This window comes from Orcinus orca, chromosome X (assembly GCF_937001465.1).
Source record: "Orcinus orca chromosome X, mOrcOrc1.1, whole genome shotgun sequence".
NCBI lineage: Eukaryota > Metazoa > Chordata > Mammalia > Artiodactyla > Delphinidae > Orcinus > Orcinus orca.
The window spans coordinates 13,017,147-13,039,206 of record NC_064580.1 but is presented as its reverse complement, the minus strand read 5'-3'; the positions used below and the strand labels follow the sequence as shown (position 1 = coordinate 13,039,206).

The 22,060-nt window shown below is 44.4% G+C and overlaps 1 protein-coding gene across 1 annotated transcript in view; it reads left to right on the top strand.

The window, feature by feature from the left end:
* PIR (pirin) overlaps positions 1 to 22,060 on the top strand; it is a 99,502-nt gene that overhangs the window by 21,976 nt on the left and 55,466 nt on the right. Inside the window, 2 exon segments of the mRNA XM_033427931.2 lie at positions 16,101 to 16,184; positions 18,095 to 18,301. Coding sequence (XP_033283822.2) covers positions 16,101 to 16,184; positions 18,095 to 18,301 — 291 coding nt within the window.

Below are 22,060 nucleotides of genomic sequence, written 5' to 3'. Positions count from 1 at the left end.
CTATATATAGTAGTTTGCATCTGCTAATCCCAAACTCCCAATCCGTCCCTCCCCCACCCCCACCTTGGCAACCACAAATCTGTTTTCTATATCTGTGAGTCTGTTTCTGTTTCATAGATAAGTTCATTTGTGTCATATTTTAGATTCCACATATAAGTGATATCATACGGTATTTGTCTTTCTCTTCCTGACTTACTTCACTTAGTATGATAATCTCTAGGCTATCCATGTTACTGCAAATGACATTATTTCATTCTTCTTTATGGCTGAGTAGTATTCCGTTGTATATGTGTACCACATCTTCTTTATCCAAGAAATATTATAACTCTATGAGCTAGGAACAAGAACCTGATTTTACTGAGTTAATGGCTAATCATTTTCTAAAACTTAACTCTTCGGTTTAGATAGCGAAATATATTCTGTTAAAAACTTGCATAAAAGTTGAGGAAGAAGGAAGGCCCTGGAGGAGGCACAGCTGGTGGTACCAAGACAAAGGGGAAAATGCACGCAATATTTCCTGCCTGTAGTTTGGACTCCGGGGAGCATTGTTTTGAAAGGCCAAGTGGTAAAGGGTGGAATGATTTTGCAGTTACCTATTTCTGGTCAGGCCTGATATCTTGATTTGTTTAGGGCAACTCTATATGCTCAGAACAAAGAACCATCTGAAAAAATGCGCAACACTCTTCCTTTTTAATCCACGCCCTGCCCAAGTTTAATTTTGCCTGAAAGAGAAGTGCTTCAAGTTCACACACTGTTGATGAACCCTTCACCTACCATTTTGTACCTTTCAAAATCATCCTTTAAATTATAGCCTCAGGACTTTCCAGGTTTTAGCACTGAAAGGCCCCTTTTCCTAGGAACCCCTCTGTCCTGGGGAAACCAACGTGGTTGACCATTTCTGCTTCAGTTGAAGAACGTTAGGAGGAACCGTCCTGCCTGCTTCGCAGGAATGTTTTAGGATGGTCTCCATTCTGTCCTTAGTTGGGCTTAGAAATGTTTTATCAAGTTTTTCACCACAAGCCTCAGCAGATTCTTTGATTTTGTTCAGGAGAACAAACCCGCTCTGTTTCCAAGGGTGTGCCCATCAGAAAAGCCAGACTGGCATTTACTGGTTGGCAGCCAGCAGCGTTTGCATGCAACCTCTGAACAATACCTCTAGAGGAAGGGTAGGGTTCTGTTGATTCACACCTAAAACTTAAAACTGGACCCAAACCTCCCGTCTCCCACGTGGCCTGTTTTTTCTAGTTTGCGTTGCACTTTCAAACTCAGGCCATACCATCGTTGAATCAAAGCTGGGGGAAAAAAAAAGCTTGATTGAACTCAAAATCCATTCTGGAGGGACTTCGCTGGTGCAGTGGTTAAGAATCGGCCTGCCAATGCAGGGGACACGGGTTTGAGCCCTGGTCCAGGAAGATCCCACATGCCGTGGAGTGACTAAGCCTGTGCATCACAACTACTGAGCCTGCGCTCTACAGCCTGTGCACCACAACTACTGAGCCCGCGAGCCACAACTACTGAAGCCTGTGCACTTAGAGCCCGTGGTCCACAACAAGAGAAGCCACCGCAATGAGAAGCCCATGCACCGCAACGAAGAGTAGCCCCTGCTCGCTGCAAGTACAGAAAGCCTGTGCAAAGCAAAGAAGACCCAACACAGCCAAAAATAAATAAGTAAATAAATTTAATTATAAAAACATAACGTTTAAAAAAATCCATTCTGGAAAGAAAAAAAAATACTCTAGGAAAGGTAGGAAAGAAGGATATTTTCTGAGCATCAGACTGTTGTTCAAGGAACATCCTCTTTCATCTCTAACATGGAGGTATTGACACGTTCCTGTCACTGTGAGAAAAAAGATGAGAATGTCTACCAGCACCACCACGATTGAATATGGTTCTGGAAGCTTTGACGCTATTAATAAGAGAGCTATTGGAAAGGAGGAGGACAAATTATTTATTTGTAGGTAATATGCTAATAAAATGAAACCCCACGGTGGCTGCATCCAGCTTTGGGTGGTGATGTGATTGGAGCACGTTGGAGGGCACAGGACTTGTTCTGAAGTTACCGTTACAGTGCAGCGTATGGATTTTAGCGTATACGTTTATTTGGCGTGAATTGGGGGTGACACTAACAGATTATAGGAAGGAAGCTAAAGCCACCCTCACCCCCAGGACACCCCTCGGCACCACCATGCTAAGAACATCAACCAAAACCTCTTATTAATAGAAAATATTAATTTTTTAATAGATAGAATGGATAGAAATGGATAGAAAATAACTATGCAAAAATCACCCACTTTCCTGCCCAAAGGCAATAGCCAGATATAATGGGGGGGGCAGTCCCATTCATAGTAGCAATAAGACCCTTTATAATTCCAGGGCAAAAAGTTCTTCTCCTTTAATCCAATTATCCTACTTCTAGGAGTCTAATAATTTCCTGAAAAAAAACAAAAACAAAACCAACATAAGAACAGAGGCTTGTTATACAAATGTTTCTTCCAGTGCAATATTAAAAAGTCAAAAAAAGAAAAAAAGGCACAGAGTAAGTATCCAAAATAAAAGGGAAATGATTATATATGTGGAGATTATATGTAAGGAAATTTTTGTATGTCTGGAAGGTGGAATATTATGCAACATTATTTATAAAAGCAGATATTATAAATAATTTAAATTTTCATGAATCGTGGTCTGTTTAAATCAAGGTTTCTCACCCTTGGCGCTATTGACATTTTGGTTGGATCATTCTTTGCTGTGGGGGTCTGTGCATTGTAGGTTGTTCCGCTGCATGCCGTCCCCTTCTCACCGGATACCGATAGCACCCCCCTTACCTCCAGTGGCGACAAGAAAAAATGTCTCCAGGTATTATTGCCAGTTGTGCACTTTGGGCAGGGAGGCCACCACATTGCCGCCAGTTGAGAACTAGTGGTTTACATACATGTGTGCATATAATGACATACTACGCAGCTGGTAGAAGAATGTCACAGCTTGATAGGTCCTGATAAAGAATCATCTCCATGATAGTTGGAAAGTGACAGAGGCAAGGTACAAAATTGTTACGGCATAATGTGGGATTTGTATAAAGAGCAAAGACTGTACCTTTATTCTTTTCCCAAAATGGTTTATTATTTATTGTGGGGAAGGGGGATTCTCTGAATGAATGATGACTTCCACAGATTACGTTGATGCAAAGAAAACAGAATTACAGAATTCATGTAACAATACCGAAAGAAGATGGTGCTTAGAGAGAAGACATATAACGGCAGATAAAAATACATATTCACAAAGCTTTTTTGAAAATTTAGTATATTCGTAAGATTGTGCAAGTCTCACCACTGATTCTAGACATTTTCATCACTCCCCAAAAGAAAGCTGTCACCCATTAGCAGTCAGTCGCATCACCATGTCCCCCAACCTCTGACAACCTCTGAAACTTTGTGTTTCTGTGGGTTTGCCTGTTCCGGACACTTCATATAAAAGGAATCTTACAGTACGTGGCCTTTTGTGCCTGGCTTCTTTCACTTAGCGTAATGTTTTCAAGCTTCATCCATGTTGTAGCAGGTGTCAGAACCGTATTCCTTTATGGCTAATAGTCCATTGTATGGCTGTGTGACATTTTGTTTATCCAGTCATCTCATGATGGACATTCGGGTTGATTCCACTCATACTTTGATTCTTGGGAGTGCCTAGATTCTCTCTTCAAAGGACACCCAAGAAGCTGATAATGTACCTTCCAGGGAAGGTTACTGGGTGATGAGGGAGAGTGGGAAAGAGTTAATTTTCACTCTAACCCTCTTTTTCTCTTTGTACCATTAGAATTTGGAGCATGTATATTGGTTGTTTAAAATATATTTTCAAAATTCCCTCTTCACACGCCACATTTGAAGATAAACCGTGTTCTCTGTCATGGTCGATGAAGGTCCTGGCGCCCACTTGCTCTCCAGGAACTCTTGCTGAGGCCTTCACCTTGGGGCGGCCTTCTCCACATGAAATCGAGCTCGTTTGTGTTCTATTCCAGTCAACCAGATAAGTTAATAACATACGCCAGAGTGGAAGGTGGTTGGGGTGTGATCTAGGGGCAGCTTCCTGTAGGAAACATTTGTGCACCATTGGGGTGCCCATGAAATTTAAAAGGGCCTCAAATTAAAAAGCATAACCTTCTCCTCCTCAACGTGTTCCCTGTCCGAAAGGAAACTATAATTGTGTGTGTGTGTATACACGGATGCGTGTGCATGAGTTTACAAGTGGGGGCAGAGGACTTCCAGTTTGTAAGAAAGTTAGAAAATGATTAAGGAGGAACCAGAGAGGTCCAACTGATGTAGTTTTGCATTCTGAGGGAGAAGCTAGCATTTCTAACAAGTCTGGGAGGGTTTCAGGGAAGATCTTTAGTCTAAAAGTCTGGCTTTTAGACTGTGTCAGTGGTTCTCAACTGGGGGTGATTTTGTCCGCACGGGGTCTTGTGGCAATGTCTGGAGACCATGCTGGTTATACCAACTGGAGGGTGCTACTGCCATCTAGTGGGTAGAGGCCAGGAATGCTGCTGAATACCCTGCAGTGCTCAGGACAGCTCCCAGCATAGGTCATATGAGGGAAAGAAGCAGTTTAATGGAAATATTCTTTGAAAGTAGTCAAAATATTTTCCCAACCAATTTCCCCATCTGCCCCACTCCCCAGCCCGATTCCAATTACAAACAGAAACCATTCGTGTCTGAGAGACTACATTCCTAGAGTTCTTAAGTAGACAAATTGAAGCGGGATGTAATAAAGACTATATACTAGTCGTTAAACATTCTTTTATGTTACCAAATATAAAATAATGCTTCTTAAGTGAGACCAAAGATAAGTCTAAAATAAATTAACATAGATCATTACGTGACAAAAAGCTTCTTCCAAATGTTGAGCACCATTAGCAAAGCTGCTTCAGAGTTACCCGTCAGTACACTCTTTTCAAGTGAGATGCCTGAACATGCAGGAGTAAATGCAAAGGAAATTTGCCGCGCAGTAATATTAGCTCCCTGTTGTATGGGACGCTTCACGTGCTGTGTCTGCATTAGCTCTAAACCTCACAGCAACCCTGAAAAGCAGGAATTGTTAGCACACATGCCCACCCCCCATTTTACAGATGAGGAAACAGAGGCCAGAGAAGTGATGACTTGTCAAGCTCACGGCCCGTACAAGGCAGGTGGGCCCCTCTGATCCCAGGCCCACACCGGTCCACTCTTCCATGCTCCCACTCCTGGAACAAAGTTCCCATTCTGTACATCTGATGGTGTTTCAATACATAGACACGTTCATAGCATTTGAAGTGAGGTTGCGCAGGTGGCACAGATCCTCAAACTGTGAGCACCTCATACTTCTTCTGTAACTTAGTGTGGGACCCACTGCTCTCATGGTTCAGGGACCTGGATTTTCCTGCCCATAAGTTCAAAGTAATGCTCTCACTTCTCTGAACTTCCAGTATAATGAGGAAATGGATTGGGTTGGTTGACTGCTGGGATATTTAAGGACCAATCATTGAACAACTTGTAGCCACAAGGAGACCATTCATGATGAGGAATAACATGATAATTAACAAAATGGTGCTTTAGTTGCTTATGACCTTTTATTACAACCTAAAGATTCTTTTTCTCCTTCTCTGTACCGTTTTGCCCCACCCACCCCAGCTTTTCCCCAATATTTCAGTCCTTTAGGGACCAGCTGAGGGGGCTGCCTTCTCCATGAGTTACTCCCCCATTCCTCTAGATTCATCCTCATCAGGATTGATCTTTCTTCTGTGTCCAGTGGGACTAATTGTACTTCTCTGCAGCATTCGCTTCTCTTAGCTACATGTTTTAGTAGTGTCCTCCCTGGTGGAATTACCAGTAGCTCCCTGAAGGTAGGGAAGGGATAATCATTGTGTTCCCCTTGGGTGCTTTCTAACTTCCTGTTTATGAGTTTGTGATGACATTTTCTCTTGTGCAGGCTGAAATAAAATAAAAAGAAAATGAGATTAAAAAATATTCCAAAATTAAAGGATTATTTAAAAAGACAAAAGAAAGGGCTTCCCTGGTGGCGCAGTGGTTGAGAGTCCGCCTGCCGATGCAGGGGACGTGGGTTCGTGCTCCGGTCCGGGAGGATCCCACATGCTGCGGAGCGGCTGGGCCCGTGAGCCATGGCCACTGAGCCTGCGCTCCGCAATGGGAGAGGCCACAGCAGTGAGAGGCCCGCGTACTGCAAAAAAAAAGACAAAAGAAAGACAAAAATTGGCATCTCTGTATCACACCCCCTTATTATAAAGTGTTTTATTGCTTCTTGAAGTCCAAAATCCCGAGAACTGTGGCCCAATAACATCAAGTGCAATGAACACATTCACTGAAACATTCAGAAATTAGATCCTTACAATGAATTGAATCAGGAATAGTAAGAAATCACCCACCAAAAGGTGTCACCTGCTTAATTAAATTAAATATTATTATAATGAAATTTTAACAAAATATTAAAACAAGAGGGAAATCGACATGATTCCCTTAACTCTGTCTCTGTAAGAGCCCTGTGAGCCCCAAGCCTGCCGAGGACCATGTGTGCGGAGGAGCGTTTCAGGCCTTTGTTTCTTGGGTGTTGACCTTGACAGCTTTTAACTAGAGGAAAACTCACTTCTACACCACAGCACATCCCCTCCCTTGATGAATAGAGGGCAGCCTGCCCCATGGACACGTGTTCTTTGAGCAGAGACAACGCGCTTGGGCTGGAAGACATACTTAGTCATTGGTGAATCTTTTAGCCAGACAGCTCCCTGGTTTGGCGAGAACTGATTTTAGAAAAACAGTGAGCACACATCATAAGGAGCAGCAGAGGGCACTCTTAAGCAACAGTGCTTCGAAGTACCCACTTTTCCGCTGGGTACAGACATAGTGCTTTTTTTTTTTTAATTAATTAATTAATTTTTGCTGTGTTGGGTCCTCGTTTCTGTGCGAGGGCTTTCTCTAGTTGTGGCAAGCGGGGGCCACTCTTCATCGCGGTGCGCGGGCCTCTCACTATCGCGGCCTCTATTGTTGCGGAGCACAGGCTCCAGACGCGCAGGCTCAGTAGTTGTGGCGCACGGGCCTAGTTGCTCCGCGGCATGCGGGATCCTCCCAGACCAGGGCTCGAACCCGTGTCCCCTGCGTTAGCAGGCAGATTCTCAACCACTGCGCCACCAGGGGAGCCCGACATAGTGCTTTTGTATGTGGGAAATTGGGGTAATTGTAGAAGCTGGCACACCATTCCCTAGAAGCCCCTTCAGTATAACATGGGAGATGAAACAATGGACGTGAACGCCTTGACCACAGTTTTACAAGATGTAGGTGGTATCAGTTAAGAGGCTGGCCTGACGACATGGGGAGCCAGGGGTAGTTTGTCTGAAGAGATTCCCCCAAAGGGTTGAATCCTGAGTGGAGTTTGAAGAGGAAGGGCATGTCTGAATCTGGGGTTCTAGAAGCAGCTGGAAGATTCTCAGGAAGTTTGCAATTCAGCCTGAGTAGATTTGGGAATGTGATCATCATAGAACCTCGATGTGCATGTCTGAAATTTTATTCAGGGTGAAAGGAAAATTAGTAAATTTGGGAGACTTTTGTGAGGGGAGCAACAGAAAAATAGAAAAGGAGAGTTGCTTTCAAGTCATTTGTTCATTGCTCTGTAGTTAGACGTTGTTGGGTAGAACTTGTCAACGTCCACACCAAAGAAGGATCCCGTGATCACCTCATCGCGGGATCACGGGGCTGCCTGGCCCTCCATCAACCTCTTCTCCACTTCACCTGGGAATCCCGAGGCCTGTTTTCAGCTTTGTATACAATAGCAAGGACCCTTTCTTTGCCAGAGGTGCCAGGTTGCCTGAAGCCCTCGCAGTTGGCAGCGCTGGCTCCTCTTGCAGCTCCCATCAGCCGTCTCCTCCAAGGCAGGCGCTGTGCTCACAACACCTGTGTTACTGCCAAGATGGCGCCAGCATCTGTGGGACATTGTGGGAGAGTGAAAATAGTTTTATTCTCAGAGACAGAAAATGTTAAGTCCTTTCTCTGCTACTATTAATGGTGTAAACTTAATCACACTAAGCCACAATGTTTTCATCAGTATCGTGTAGGTGATAATATATTCCCAGGATCATATGCTTTTTAAGTGCTGAAATGCTATGCAAATACAAGATGCTGCCCTTCCTTCCTTCCTTCCTTCCTTCCATCCATCCATCCATCCATCTTCAGTGTCAGCTATATGTTCTAGCCTTCAGGGAGGTTGCATTTTCTTAGGGAAGACAGATAATAAATGAATAACCAAATAATTATATAATATAGTGCCCTTCATGAAAAAGGTAGGAAGAAGAAACAGAGTCGGAGGATTGAGAATAGATTGACCAGTTAGATGACCTGGTTGGGGGTGGCCTCTCTTAGGCAGTGACATTTTTTTTTTTTTGATGTGGATCATTTTTAAAGTCTTTGTTGAATTTGTTACAGTATTGCTTCTGTTTTCTGTTTTGGTTTTTTGGCCGTGAGGCATGTGGGATCTTAGCTCCCCGACCAGGGATCGAATGCACACCCCCTGCATTGGAAGGCTAAGTCTTAACCACTGGAGTGCAAGGGAAGTCTCTAGGCAGTGATATCTGAGCAGAGGCCTGAACGAAGTAAGGACGCAAACCATGAGAATATTGGGGGAAATCATTCCAGGAAGCTCCAGTGAGGACCAGAGGGAGGACCCATGAACAGGATCTCTGCTCGAGGAATGTGGCAAACGTGCTGATTCTAGAACTTACTGAACACTTGTTATGTGCTTTGCACACATCACCTGGGTTATCCCTCACCATGCTCGGTGAGCTCATTGCCTAGGTCCCTGTTGTAAGTGAAGAAACTGAGCCTCCGAGAAGTTAAGGCCTTCACCCCACATCTCACACCTGGCAAGTAAGTGGCAAAGCCCAGGTTCCCACCCAGGCTCCAGTGCCCGAGTGGCTCCCGAGGCAGGGCTTCACCAGCAGGGGGCGTCTCCGGGGGTTGTGGCAGAGCGTTAAAAGGTTTGGGTTTGCCCCTTGGCTGAATACCTAAACCATGTTGCTTCTCTTTTCCTCTTTTGTGCAAACAACCTTCTGGCACTTGCGAAGGTGTTTTTGTGGGGTCGTGATTGGATGAGCCAACTTGGGGGCGGGGTGTGAATTTCTAGGTTTCTCAGTGATTGCTCAAGAAATTAAGACATTTTTGTAAAATAAGTCGGGTCCTGGATCGTATGGATTCAAACATGCTGTTTCTGTCCTTGAAGACCAGTTAGCCGCTTCGATTACGCAAGATGTTCCCTGCCGGCCTCTCTCATCAGCCATGACCTCAACCCGTGTTTTTGTTTTGTTTTTCTCTTTTTCCTACTCAGCTACCAATAGAGAAAAGGGCACCATTTTAGGGCAAATGGAAATTAAAAGAAAACAGAGTTTAATCTATAATATAACCTTTTTCTTTTAAAGAGTGTGTTTTGCATCTGTAACAGGGAATGAGGTCATGACACTCTTCTTCCTAAATACCAACCAGAAACAACAAACTCTGTTCAGTGTTGTAGTTCTTCAGGATTCATTTATAGCTCCTTGAGGTACACCTTCTCTAAACTTCATATTGCAGGTAATGCTTTACTTTCATTACTGTTGTGGGTTTGTGTCTTTCTCTTTCCAAATACAAACAAACACAGAAACAAATAAGAACTGACAAGGAAGCACAAATATTTCGTAAAGACCCGTGGAAAGTTTAGGACCAGGAAAGGATGCAGCAGGACCAGGAAGCACGGCAAGTCCTTTAAGAAAACACCTGTTTCAAATTACAGATTTCTTACTTAATTAGACACATGCAAGTCTCCAGTTTAAACATAACACTCCCAATCCCCTCAACCACCCACGGCAATTCTCCAGGTGTTTGCGATTATGTAATGGCCTAAAAAATCATCTGGATCATGTCAGTTCTCAAAGTACTGCCTGAGGTTTGTTTGTTTTTTAATCCTCTGCAGCCCTTAATTTATCCTTAAGGTCTCAGTGTAACATTTACAGCACTTAGCAAAAATAAATAAATAAATAAAAGATAGTAAATAACATTTCCTGGGTTTCTGATTTTTCTTTCCCCAAAGGCGAAAAGCGTGTTTTTTGCTTTAAGTAGTAAAAGGTTGGCATTACAGACTCAGTAAGGCGTCGTTGGCCAGACTTCTCTAATTCAGATTTTATTTAGGATAGGGGAGATGCTGTTTACTTGTGTACTGCCAGAGAAAAGAGCACATCCACACGGCAAAGGTAGGGGAAAAAGGCAGCAGTAATGGTCTCGTCAGTCTTTTAGAAACAGTGTTGGAACTGCTCCCTAAAATAAAATTTGCAAAAAAAAAAAAACCCCTCTTTTGATATCCATGTAAATTTTCATCTTTAAGTGACTCATGTTCCCGACAATTTACTTTTGCAAGTTGCCTGACATAGTTTTAGATGATTAACAACTTGAAAGTCCCTAGGCTTGGATAATTGAAAGATCTTGGGGGAGGGAAAGAACATGATTTGAAAGAGACTCCTTTGAGAAGCCAAAGGGGAGCTTCAGCCCAAACAGAAAGAAATTTGCCTTTATTATGCAGTTATTTTAATTAAAAGTACATGAATAACAGGAAAAGGAAAGCAATTCTAGACACTGCTCAGTGTAGTTTGGCTGGTTGTATGAAGTCTGGAAGCTTTTTATTTGTCCTCTGAAATTCTTAAGCTCTGTATGGAGTCCTAAGTGCTTAATTCTTATTTTGGCATGAGTGCCCTCTATAAGAATTCCAGATCTTTCCCATCTAGCAGCATATTAAAGGCAGAGGTACCTATGTGGTCCTCACAGGTAATAGGGAGGTATTCTGATTCTTAGTGTTTTGCCTTATGTCTTATTGCCTTCCTTCCAGCCCCAGTTTACGCACACAGGGAACCAATATTCGCCAGCATCTGTGCACAATGAAGCATATCACTTACTTTCATTCACTGATTAGTGGCAACATCTTTTTATTTTCCCCAAATAAAAAAAGTTTCCATTGTAAAAAAGTAAACTACTCATTGCAGAAAACGTAGACCAGCAGAAGAGAAAGCAGATAATAAAACGTACTTGCATTTCCACCCTTTGGAGATGACCTTTGTTCACATTTTGACATGTGTCCACCCAGGCACTTACACGCGTAGACAGCATGACGGGCTACAGTTTTATTTGAATGAACCCATTTAAATGCATCGTTGCCTTTGACCCTTTAAATACAATTGCTGCTCTGTAGCCTGCTTTTTTGATTAAATAATATTTCATTTTTCTGTATCAGTGAATAGAGATCTGTATCACTTTTTAACAGGTGCATAATAATATCCTCTTGTATGGCTGTACCATTATTTAGCTAAGTGTACCCTATTAACCCATCGTCCAGATTGTTCCTGTCTTTTTGCCATCATAATAAACATTGCTGAGAGAGATTTGTGCAGACATTTTGGATTTTTGTTGTCTCCTTACATTTAAATCTTCTAAGTGTATTTTTAAAATCCTTAATCCATTTGGAACACGTTTCTGCATGTAGTGGGGGCTTACTCTCTTTTCTCTGAGAAATAAAATACTTCCTGCCATATCTGTAAACAAAGGATGTCACAATCCTCAGGGATTGCAGCCACCGCCTTGGTGAGCTGGAGAGCCCTGAGGGAACTCAGGGATGAAAGAATACCTGCCATCTAGCAGCCGTCAGACTGCAGCCACTCCCCACAGTGAGCCCTGAGGAGACTCAGGATGTGAAAACACAGGATCCTGGCCCCAGATAGCTGAGGTGCATATCAAAGGAATGGTTTCAGTGAGCCCAGACTCCTGCATCTTCCCATACGTAGAAAAGCCCTAAATTCCTTAACGTGAGATATCTGGTTTTCTTTAATTAACAGTAATCTTTCGACCTACAGACTACCTGCCCTTTGCTGCAAAACCCCTATATATCCTGCCTCCCCCTGGCCTCCTCGGAGCAGTTTCTCAGGTTTACTTGAGATGCTGCCTCTCGGGCTTGAGGTCCTTAGTATGCCCGCCGAATACAATATAGCTCTCAACTTTTAGGTTGTGAACATTCTTTTAGTCATATCTCATTTGGTCAGTCACTTGTTCCAATACCGTTTATTGGAAAAGGCATCCTTGCCCCACTGATTTGAAATTGCTGTCATTATATGTTAATTTCCCCTACAAATGGATCTCCTTTGTTCCCGTGCCAATGTTGCACTGTTGCCATTACGATAGCAAGTTTCCAGGAGGGGGTTTTAGACTTAAAATCTAGTCAGGGTTTTCCAGAGAAACAGAACCAATTGGATATATAGAGATTATGTAAGAGGAGATTTATTATAGGAATTGGCTCGTGTGATTAAGGAAGGTGGGGAAATGTCACAGTCTACTGTCTACCAGCTGGTGAACCAGGAAAGGTGGCGGTATAATTCAGACCAAGGCCCAGAATCGGAAGGCTGAGAATCGGGAGCTTTGATGTCTGAGGGCAGGAGAAGATTGTCGTCCCAGCTGAAGAAGACAGAGCAACGGCTCATCCTTCCTCCACCTTTGTGTTCTATTCGAGCCCTCAACAGATTGGATCGTGCCCCACCCACACTGGCGATGCTGGATCCTCTTTCCTCAGTCTGCTGATGCAAATACTAATCTCATCCAGAAACACCTTCACAGACACACCCAGAAATGTTTTACCAGCTATCTGGGCATCCCTTAGCCCAGCCAAGTTGATACATAAAGTTAACCACAGTCTAGACCCTCCAGTGTCTGTAGCCATCTGCCTGTCACTTGCTGGGATAAAGGTTGCTACCAAGGCCATTCTGTACACAGTATACCTCGGTGACATTGTTCTGTAGGATGACACACGAAGAGTCCTCGTGTCAGCCAGCTCGACTTGCGCTGGAGTAAGTGCTCTACAAATACTTGGTTTCAAGATCCAGCACTCAATAAAATAAAATAAAAATAAAATAAAATAAAATTTGCTCCAGAAGAGGTGGGTTTTTTATAAGGCTGTAGTATAAGATTTCAAGAGCATGACAGTACCAGGTCTTAAGTTGCCCTGAGGTGGGAATATGAAGAGGCAGAATAAACGATGGCTGGCTTTCCTAGCCTGAATTCCGAACCAGTTGAGATGAAAGAGTAAGAAAGATAGCAGACAAAAATAGACCTTTATTTCCAATAAAGCTGATACTGTCGAATGTGGCTTATATCTGCAGGCAGCTGGGCTTCTGAATACAGCACCTGAAACTGAGGCAGACTCCATTCAGACCTCACTGGCTGTGCTGGAGCCCTGCAGGCCACTGCCATGGGGGCTGGCCCTTCTCACAGAGGCAAAGAGCGGAAGAGGACCCTGACCTGTGGCAGGCTGATTCCCAAAGAGGAAGAGGAGAAGCGGGGTTCAGCTATGCGAGCGCAGCTGCTGCTTTCAAGTCCACCAATCAGATCAAGCTGTTTCCTTCCCACTATGGAGGGGTGGGTGAGGTACAGCAAGAGTTGAGGAGTGTTAATGGAGTACCCTCCATGGGGAGGGAGATATCACCAAGGGCAGCGGAGGTTTTCCCTAACACTGTGTGGAAGGTCCTGCCCTGCTGATGGAGCAGGGGTCACACTGATATAGGACACCAAGGTCATGGCTGAATCTAGTGTTAGTGCAATCTTGGTTTTATTTTGTGGCCCCTTCTCGTCTCTAGGCTTATGTCTTGCCATTCGTGCTCCTTGCGTGAGTCATGATCTCCCTCACTTCTTGGTCTTCACACGTGCCTGAAACACACTCCTGGCCCACCTTCACTGCCATCTTTTTTTGTCTGGCTTACTCCCTTCCCTCCTTAGGACTCCCTTCCCTCCTTAGGACTCACTTCCTCCGAGAAGCTTTATCTGGCGCCCAAGTGTGAGCTAAATCCTTCCTGTGCTCCTCACACGACCGTGTACTTACCCAGCAGGACCCTTACTCCGTATTTTATTCCCAGTTACTCTCTTCTGCATGAGAATATGAGCTTCATGAAAACAATTATTGATATTTTCTGTGTCGTTTCCATTGGAAGACCTCAATGACTATTTGTTCAATGAATTCATAAATCTTTATTATTTAAAAAGTATTCTGTTGTAAGTTTTACATCTATGAATTGATAATCTTTTGGCTAGTTCCTAAATACACAAATGTATAGGAAAATGATCAGAAACCCATTGCCACTTATAGGTTATGAAACAACTTTTTGAATTTTCATATTAAAAAAAGTTAGATCTACTTTTTATGCCTTAGGATACAGCAAAAACAGACTGCAAAAACAATCTGGCCTAGACATATATAATGCGTTCTTGTATGGAAGAGGAAATAATCTTATTTGTGTAAAACAGTAGTATCTGATATATATGCTGAAACCTTCATAGATATTTTCTCTTCTCTTATTACCTCTTGGGTGTATTTTTTTTTGTTTTTCTTTCCTGTTGAAATATAATATTTCTACTCTTTCTTTTTTGTGGTTTTAGAGATTTGTGATTTGTTCCTTAAAAAGTATTATTTACTCTTTTTAAGTAGTGACTTAAATTGCTATATTTGGTGGAATGAGTCTTTGAGCAAAAATTAGATCTGGCTTACATAATTACAAGAGATGTTGGGATTTTAATTGCAGACTGCATTTTCTGGTTTGCTCGTTTAATAATGGTTAAAGAGAGTTTTGAAGTACAGTTTCCAAGGTTAAAACGGATAAACACATTAAGCTTTAAAGAAAGCATTTGGATAGCTAGAATGTGAAAACTTCATCCAATGATGCAAACGATCGGAGTTGTCACCCGTAAGCCTGAGGCGGGGAGCCACGCGTGGTTCGCCAGTAAACATGGTTTTGCAGACACCTTTCAGAGCTGTTGTGGCTGATTGGTATTTCTTGTTGGCATTACAGATGAATTTCATAAGTGTGTACAAAATGAGCAAAATGGAAAGTCGAATCTAAATAGAGGGGTACAGAGAGGACCCCAGCACCAACGTACGAACGGCGTCTTAAGCTTTCGGTGTTAAGTCTTACATTTCAAATGTTACCATGTCCCTGGGGTAGTTTAAAACGCTAAGTAGTTGGGTGTCTTTTTCGTTTTTGTTAGTTAGGATAATCACAGTCGTTTTTAAAATGAGAATTGTAGAGCTGCTTGACTTTTCCGTTTAGTGAAATCATGAAATAAGAAGGGCTCGATTTTCTAGTGCTGTTTAGAATCGGTGAAATTTCGTTCTGCCAAGAGGTACTGTGATTGCAGACGCTCCCAGGAGGGTTTTGCCCCCTGCACAGAATGCCTCCCATAGATGGCTGCTGCTACGCAGATTTATTTACCAAGATCAGTGTCGTCAAATAGAACTTTCTTTAAAGATGGAAATGCGTTACAATCTGCGCTGTCCACTGCGGTGGCCACTAGGCACATGGGGCCGTTGAACCTGCGAAATGTGACTAGTGCAGCTGAATTTTTTATTTTGTTTAATTATTTTAAACGTAGCCACTTGTGGCTAGTGGCTACTGTGACGGACAACACAGAATGTCAACACGGATGGACAATGCTTTTAGATTTAGTACGGTCTTGCCTCTGGAAAAGTTGACTTTAATTTCTATGAATTCATCTGATACATCTCGCCAGCATTTATTGAGCACCTCAGGAGTGTGTGTGCCTGGTGCTGGAAAGACATACGTCCTTTGGATTTCTCCTATCAGCCTGTGAAGGAAGGTGTGGAGGCCTGAGATCTGTCGTCCCACACACCTGGGTGAACGTGGCCTTGGTAACAAGGCTCCTGCTGTTTCAACAGGAGCTGCCTCTCTTTCACCCTGGGCTCTGGGACCCACCGTGGCAGGGCCTCGTCCCGGCGGGCTGAGGGTATGAGTGGCGGTCCCTCTCACCCAGCTGGGAGCTCTGCTTGCTCAGGGCTGCATCTGCCCGGAGGAAGGGGCTCCCACTTGAAATTCTCTCAAAGATGTTGCTCAGGCTAGCGTGGCCCTGTCACTGAGGTTCATCCCCTCAGCTCGCTCAACCATCTTAGTTGCTCCTGACACTTTGGTCAACACATTTTCAGTGGAAAAAGTGAACAACTCTTCACAGCCCTCCAACACCTACTTTTTCTTCTGTTTTTTTTTCTTTTTTTTTTCCCCAAAGGTATCTTACCTCCTGGAAGGGGGCAGCATGGCCCATGAAGACTTCTGTGGACACACTGGTCAGTTGAACCCAGGAGACCTGCAGGTATGGCTGAGATGAGGAATGGCTGATGGTTTCATAGTCTTTGGGTGAGGCTGCTCCGTCCCACCCACTTCTGGTAGCTTCCCGCGTCCCCTGCTCTGTCTGTTACACCTTGGACTTGTCCTTTTCTATGGCTTCTTGCACTCTGCCTGAAAACCTGCACAGGTCCCTTGTATTCCTCTCTCATGCTTCCCTGGGCCCTCACAATCAGTTTTTAGCTCCCACGTAGGGCTTTTCCTGATGTTTCTGAAAAAAGTACTCACAAGTCGCTGTCTCGGCTTCCTTCTCTTCCGTCCCATCCTCCAGTCACTGAAATCAGGGTTGGCCTCTCAGCACTGCCCCCCCAAACCTTTCCTGAAGCTGTTCAGGTCACGGTCACTCATGATGTCCCAGTTGCTGCCACATTCACTGCGCCAGTTTCTGGCCTCATCTTTCTAGATCTCTCTGCTGCCTTTGAGACAATTTTCTATTTATCTTCCAGTCCATCTGCAGGGGTAGGTGTTGTGACTTAAAGAGCATGACCCAAACCCGGCCACCATCCTAGTCCTGTCTGAGACGTGTTACCATTAAAATCCCCAGGAAGTGCTTGGTTCATCTTTGCCAGTTCTTGTAAGTGTGGACTCTGTACAGGTAGTTTCTGGGATCATTTACATATTTTGGGGGATGACATCTGCAAATATTTGAATCGTGGTGTTTCAGTGAACAGGAGATTGAGAGACAGAAAAGCAAAAGGGCAAAGAGTCGTGCCCAAAAGTCAACAGTAACCTGTCCCCGGAGCAGAGTGTAAAGCGTAGCTTCGACTGCTTGTGACCCCGGAAGTGGATTCTTCCGCCCTCCACGCATCAATTCTAACGTGCCTCGGCATGGTTCCCAGTGGGATTGAGCCCCAGGTGCCCACAGGTGTAACCTGCTCGTTAACCCCCCTTTGTGGCTTTCTCCCTTGCCTGGCTCACCTTCCTGCTCTTCCCTACTTGTGCTTTCTGTACCACTTGCCAGATATACTCCCTGCACTCGAGCCCTTGTCTCAGCATCTTCTGTGGGAGAACCCAAGCTGAGACGGGCAAGAAACCTACCTATTGTGTTCTATCCCTTTATCCTCAGATCCCGAGGTTGGCATCTGGGGCTGGCCCCTCATGTGCTCTTAGTAAAGAAATAAATGAACGCTTGAAAAGTCTGCAGAAGAGCGGAGGCAGTAACTTCCTCCAAGTGGTGAGGGCTCCGTTCCCCGTGTTGAAGTCAGCTGCCTATGGTGTGGTGGGTCCCGTGGGCCTCCATGGGTACCAGTAGGCCCACCTCGTGTCCTCCAGCTGCTGCGAATACCGGCTGTTGATGGCTCTCAGCTGCATCCCACTCTGGGCGCTGCCCTCTGTCCCGGGAACCGCCTCTCCCAAGGTTGTGCTCGCTACTGCAGGGTGGCCCACAGTCAAGGGTTTGCTGATGTGGGGATAGGAAAGCCTCAATTTGGGACAATTCTGAAGTTTCATCTGACTCCAGAGCTCCCTGTTGGCTCGGCTAAGGCCTCCGTTGTACAATAACTGCATTGGTGATTGGCTTCTCCCCCTGCCCAGTCCTGCTTTCTTCACTTGTTAAGATGCGTCTCCGGAGAGCACTTCTCAGTTTACTCTCTGCCCGCAACTCCCCATCTAGGGGCGCAATCTAAGACTCAGGGATGTCAAAGAGGGGGTTCTTCCATTTGTGTGAATTCCAGAGCTGATGATTTGATCGCACACGCGGAAGCACGGGACATGTTTGGAAAACTGGAAAGGGCCGCAGCAGTCGTCTCTGTCGTTTTGTTATTCCTCGGAAAGCAGACTTGTAAGGTGCCTGACTTAGTTACCAGGTGGTAATCATCCCACCTGTGGACTCATTAGAGGCCGGGTCGCACTTCCTTCTTGTCGGTCTGGTGTTTGCAGTGGATGACCGTGGGCCGGGGCATCGTGCACGCCGAGATGCCTTGCTCGGAGGAGCCAGTCCACGGCCTACAGCTGTGGGTTAACTTAAGGAGCCCACAGAAGATGGTGGAGCCTCGGTACCAGGAACTGAAAAGCAGCGAAATCCCTAAACCCAGTAAGGAGGCCGTGACCGTTGCTGTCATTTCTGGAGAAGCCCTGGGAGTCAAGGTAAGCCGCGCTGTGGTGTGTTTGTGAAAGCTGAGGTATGCGGCGACACGAGGCTGGCCCGCTCTGGGTCGACAACTCTCACCGGGTTTGTCACGGTTCAAGTCCCAGGGGATGGACTTGCTTCAAAGGTGTCAGAATAAATGCAACCTAAGGGAACCCAGAATTTATTTTGCCACGTGCAAACCTTTAGAGTTAGGAAAATACAGGAAAGCAAGCCCATGTAAAGAATTTGGTAAAAAAGCAGTTTTCAAGATTCATCTTAATATGTGTGCAGATTGAGCCTGTTTCCTTTTGTTTATCGTGCAGTTTTAGAGTGCCTCGTTTAAGAAACAAAAACCAGAACTGACTCCACTCCCCGAAGATTGATTTAATTATTTATGCTCAACTTAGTAAGGACAGCACACTACGACATCATAGAGAGGTTTTTAAAAAAATTAACTTGAACATGTATTTAATCCATACACGCCACGCCCTGTACATTCTTCTTAACTGAGACTTTATAATATTTCGGTTCCAGGTCCCACCTTTTAATCAAATGAGATCAATTTTGGCTAAACTTTGTGAAGAGATTTTGGTAGGAAAAGGGTATGGCCAGTACTGTGTTAATTGCACACCAGAACTGCTTGCCTGGAGCCCAGGCTTCTGGTGGTCAGCTCGGTAATGTGGTCTCTTAGGCGGAAATGATCAAAAGGGATGGGAAGGGGGGATCTGGGAGGGCCCCCCCCACCTCCAGTTCCACACGTGCTACCTGTTGTCTGTTACCTGTTGTTGAGTGGTATCAATATATTGGGAACCACTTTGCCATTCTCTTCGTGCAAAGAGCACTTAAAACTATTTTAAATACTAATTTATGTAAATTTAAATTTTGTTTATATGCACCCACAGGGATGATGGCCAGGCAGTGGGATGCATTCATGGTTAAGAGGTTGGTCATGATTACTGGTTAGGACTTCACTGGTTTTTGTATTTCCTGCACCGTAACCCGCAGTTCTTTTCCTGTACTGCGCCTAGGAGTATGTGTTATTTTGCTTTGCTTCCAGTGCAAACAGAAGTGATTGAAGAAAAAAAATATCAAAATTCACTCCCTAATAAGCATATATAGCTGACTGCTATCTACGCCCTGGCAGGCCTCCACGTTACTTTGCAGTTGGAAACGTCACCCTTCATTGTTTCTGTGACCCATTCGTGTTTTGCCAAGCATTGGGCAGTGCGCTTTTCAACTGTGCGTCTAGTTTCCTTCTCTTCAGCTTCACAGGGGAGAATACAGGTCCTGTGAGGTCTTTCAGGTATAAGGCAGAGGACCTCACCTTGTGTAGAGTCAGGCAGGGAGGGTCTAAGGAGAGCTGAATTGGTGCAGAGGAGAGGCGGCTCACTGTGTTGCCCTTGGCGTTTTTCATTCTGTGTTTTCAGGACTCTAGGGACGGGTCTTCTTGGGATACTGAGGCAGATGGTAAAGGTCAAGAGATTTCCTTCTCTCCACTTCAACCAAAGCCCAAGGCTTTACCCAGTCACATGTATTGGTATTGTCTTTAAGATTTCACTTACAAAAAGAGTTATCTGCAGCTAAAAAGAGAAATTAGACCACTGATTTAATGCATAATCAAAACCAGCAATATCATGAATCCTTAACATTTAGAACTGCTTCTCATTTATAGAAAAGTGCAGTTTTAATGTCAGAGCTGGTACCAGTTACAGGCAGGAGGACATTTTAAAGCACTTCCAAGCAGCAGACCACGTGCTCTTGCAATCCCAACTAAGAATTAGAAACCAGAGGTTAATAATGTTTTAACTTAGTGAAATAATGTCTTAGTAGCTGCCAGCCTCTCTCTTTTTGTCAACTGAAACCTCTGAAGTGAATTACATTCTCCTAAATAACTGATCAGTCTTTATTTTTTAAAATTAATTAATTAATAAATTATATTTACTTTTTGCTGCATTGGGTCTTCGCTGCTGCACGCAGGCTTTTTTCTAGTTGTGGTGAGCGGGGGCTACTCTTCGTTGCGGTGCGCAGGCTTCTCATTGCGGTGGCTTCTCTTGTTGCGGAGCTCGGGCTCTAGGTGGGCGGGCTTCAGTAGTTGTGGCACGCGGGCTCAGAAGTTGTGGTTCACAGGCTCTAGAGCCCAGGCTCAGTAGTCGTGGCGCGCAGGCCCAGTTGCTCCGCGGCATGCGGGATCTTCCCGGACCAGGACTCAAACCCGTGTCTCCTGCACTGGCAGGCGGATTCTTAACCACTGCACCACCAGGGAAGCCCGATCAGTCTTTATTATGAGAGCATTTGAATAAGGGACTCTTGGAAGCCTGGGCAGCATTAATTTGGGCTCTGAGAGGCCATGTGGTGCTGTGGTTACCAGTGTGGACTCTGGAGACAGCTGGCCTGGATTAGAATCACCACCATGAACTAGCTGTGTGGCTTAGGGCAGACCATTGAACCTCTCTGTCCTTCGTTGTCCTCATGTGTAAAATAAGGTTGCTGTGAGGATTAAGTGATTTTTTTTTTTTACACTTTAAGTTGTCAAAACAGCATCAGACGTGTTGTAAGCACCACACGAACGGTAGCTGTTATTATTATTTTGATTACTTTGTGTTAACTTGGGCAGGAGCTGGGCTGAGATTTATGTTTGTGGTCTATGCTAAAGGGACTTGCTGGGATTTGGGAAAGGCAATTAATCTGCTCTGAAGAAAAGACACCAGTGTGAGTCATTGTCCACACGGGGGCTCTTGACCATTTCTTTCTGGGTGTCATAAGAAACGTAGTTTTGCACATCTGAAGCCTTAATGTCTGCTCACACAGGAATGATTGGATTGTTAAAAGTCTAGATCTACCATAAAAATGAACTGAAGATTGTATTGCATCAGGAAGGTAGTTTTAAGTTAAATCACGAGGTGAGGCTGAGAATATACCTTTCAAGAGATTGATGTGTTTATAACCAATAGAGAGTCACCAACAGCTCCCCTCCCAGCACCTTAAATAGCTAGAAAATGGAATTAGTGACCATTCCAGCGCTTCTCCGATTTTAATATTCACATGGATCACTTGGGGCTCTTGTTAAAATGCAGACTCCGATTCAGCAGGTCTGGGTGAGGCCTGAGGGTCTCCATTTCTAACCGGCTCCCAGGTGATGATGTTGCTGTGGTCTGGGGACCACAGTTTGTAATATGTGTAATGTTCCTGGGATTCAAGACATGGGAGTTCACTTATCAGGAGGGACAGTTTGATTAGGTACCTATAGAAGATGTTAAGGTCCAATTCTGTGGCTTTTGGCAAATCTTCAACCTTTATGTAGTGAGGGGGTTTTTGTGCAGAACGCTATAAGCTTTTGCACGCAGCACGACTGACCTTTGATATTCCCAAAGCTAGATGTGTCCCTGTTCCCCAGGTTATATGTGTCTGGGCATTTCTTTAGCCCTTGGGAAGCCACAGCCAACTGTGAGCAAGATTCTGCCAGGACAGCACAGTGTAAAGTGAAGGCTGAAAGGGGGAAAAGATAAAAATGGGATACTTTGAATAGTTTCTGTCACTTCTGGAAGGTCAAAAATCACATGTTTATTTCATGAGAGTATGAAATTCTCCAAACCCCATTCCATCCTTATCAGGCAGCCGATCAGGAATATTTATTGCCAGTTCTCTCTGCAACATGATTCTTTTCCCAACAAACGCCTCTTCTTGCCTCCTGCTGTTTTAAATTACATTATGTCAGAAGCAAACCTTAAGGAGGCCTCAGCCCCACCGGGGTCAGAAAAAGGCTACCTTGAGCCAGA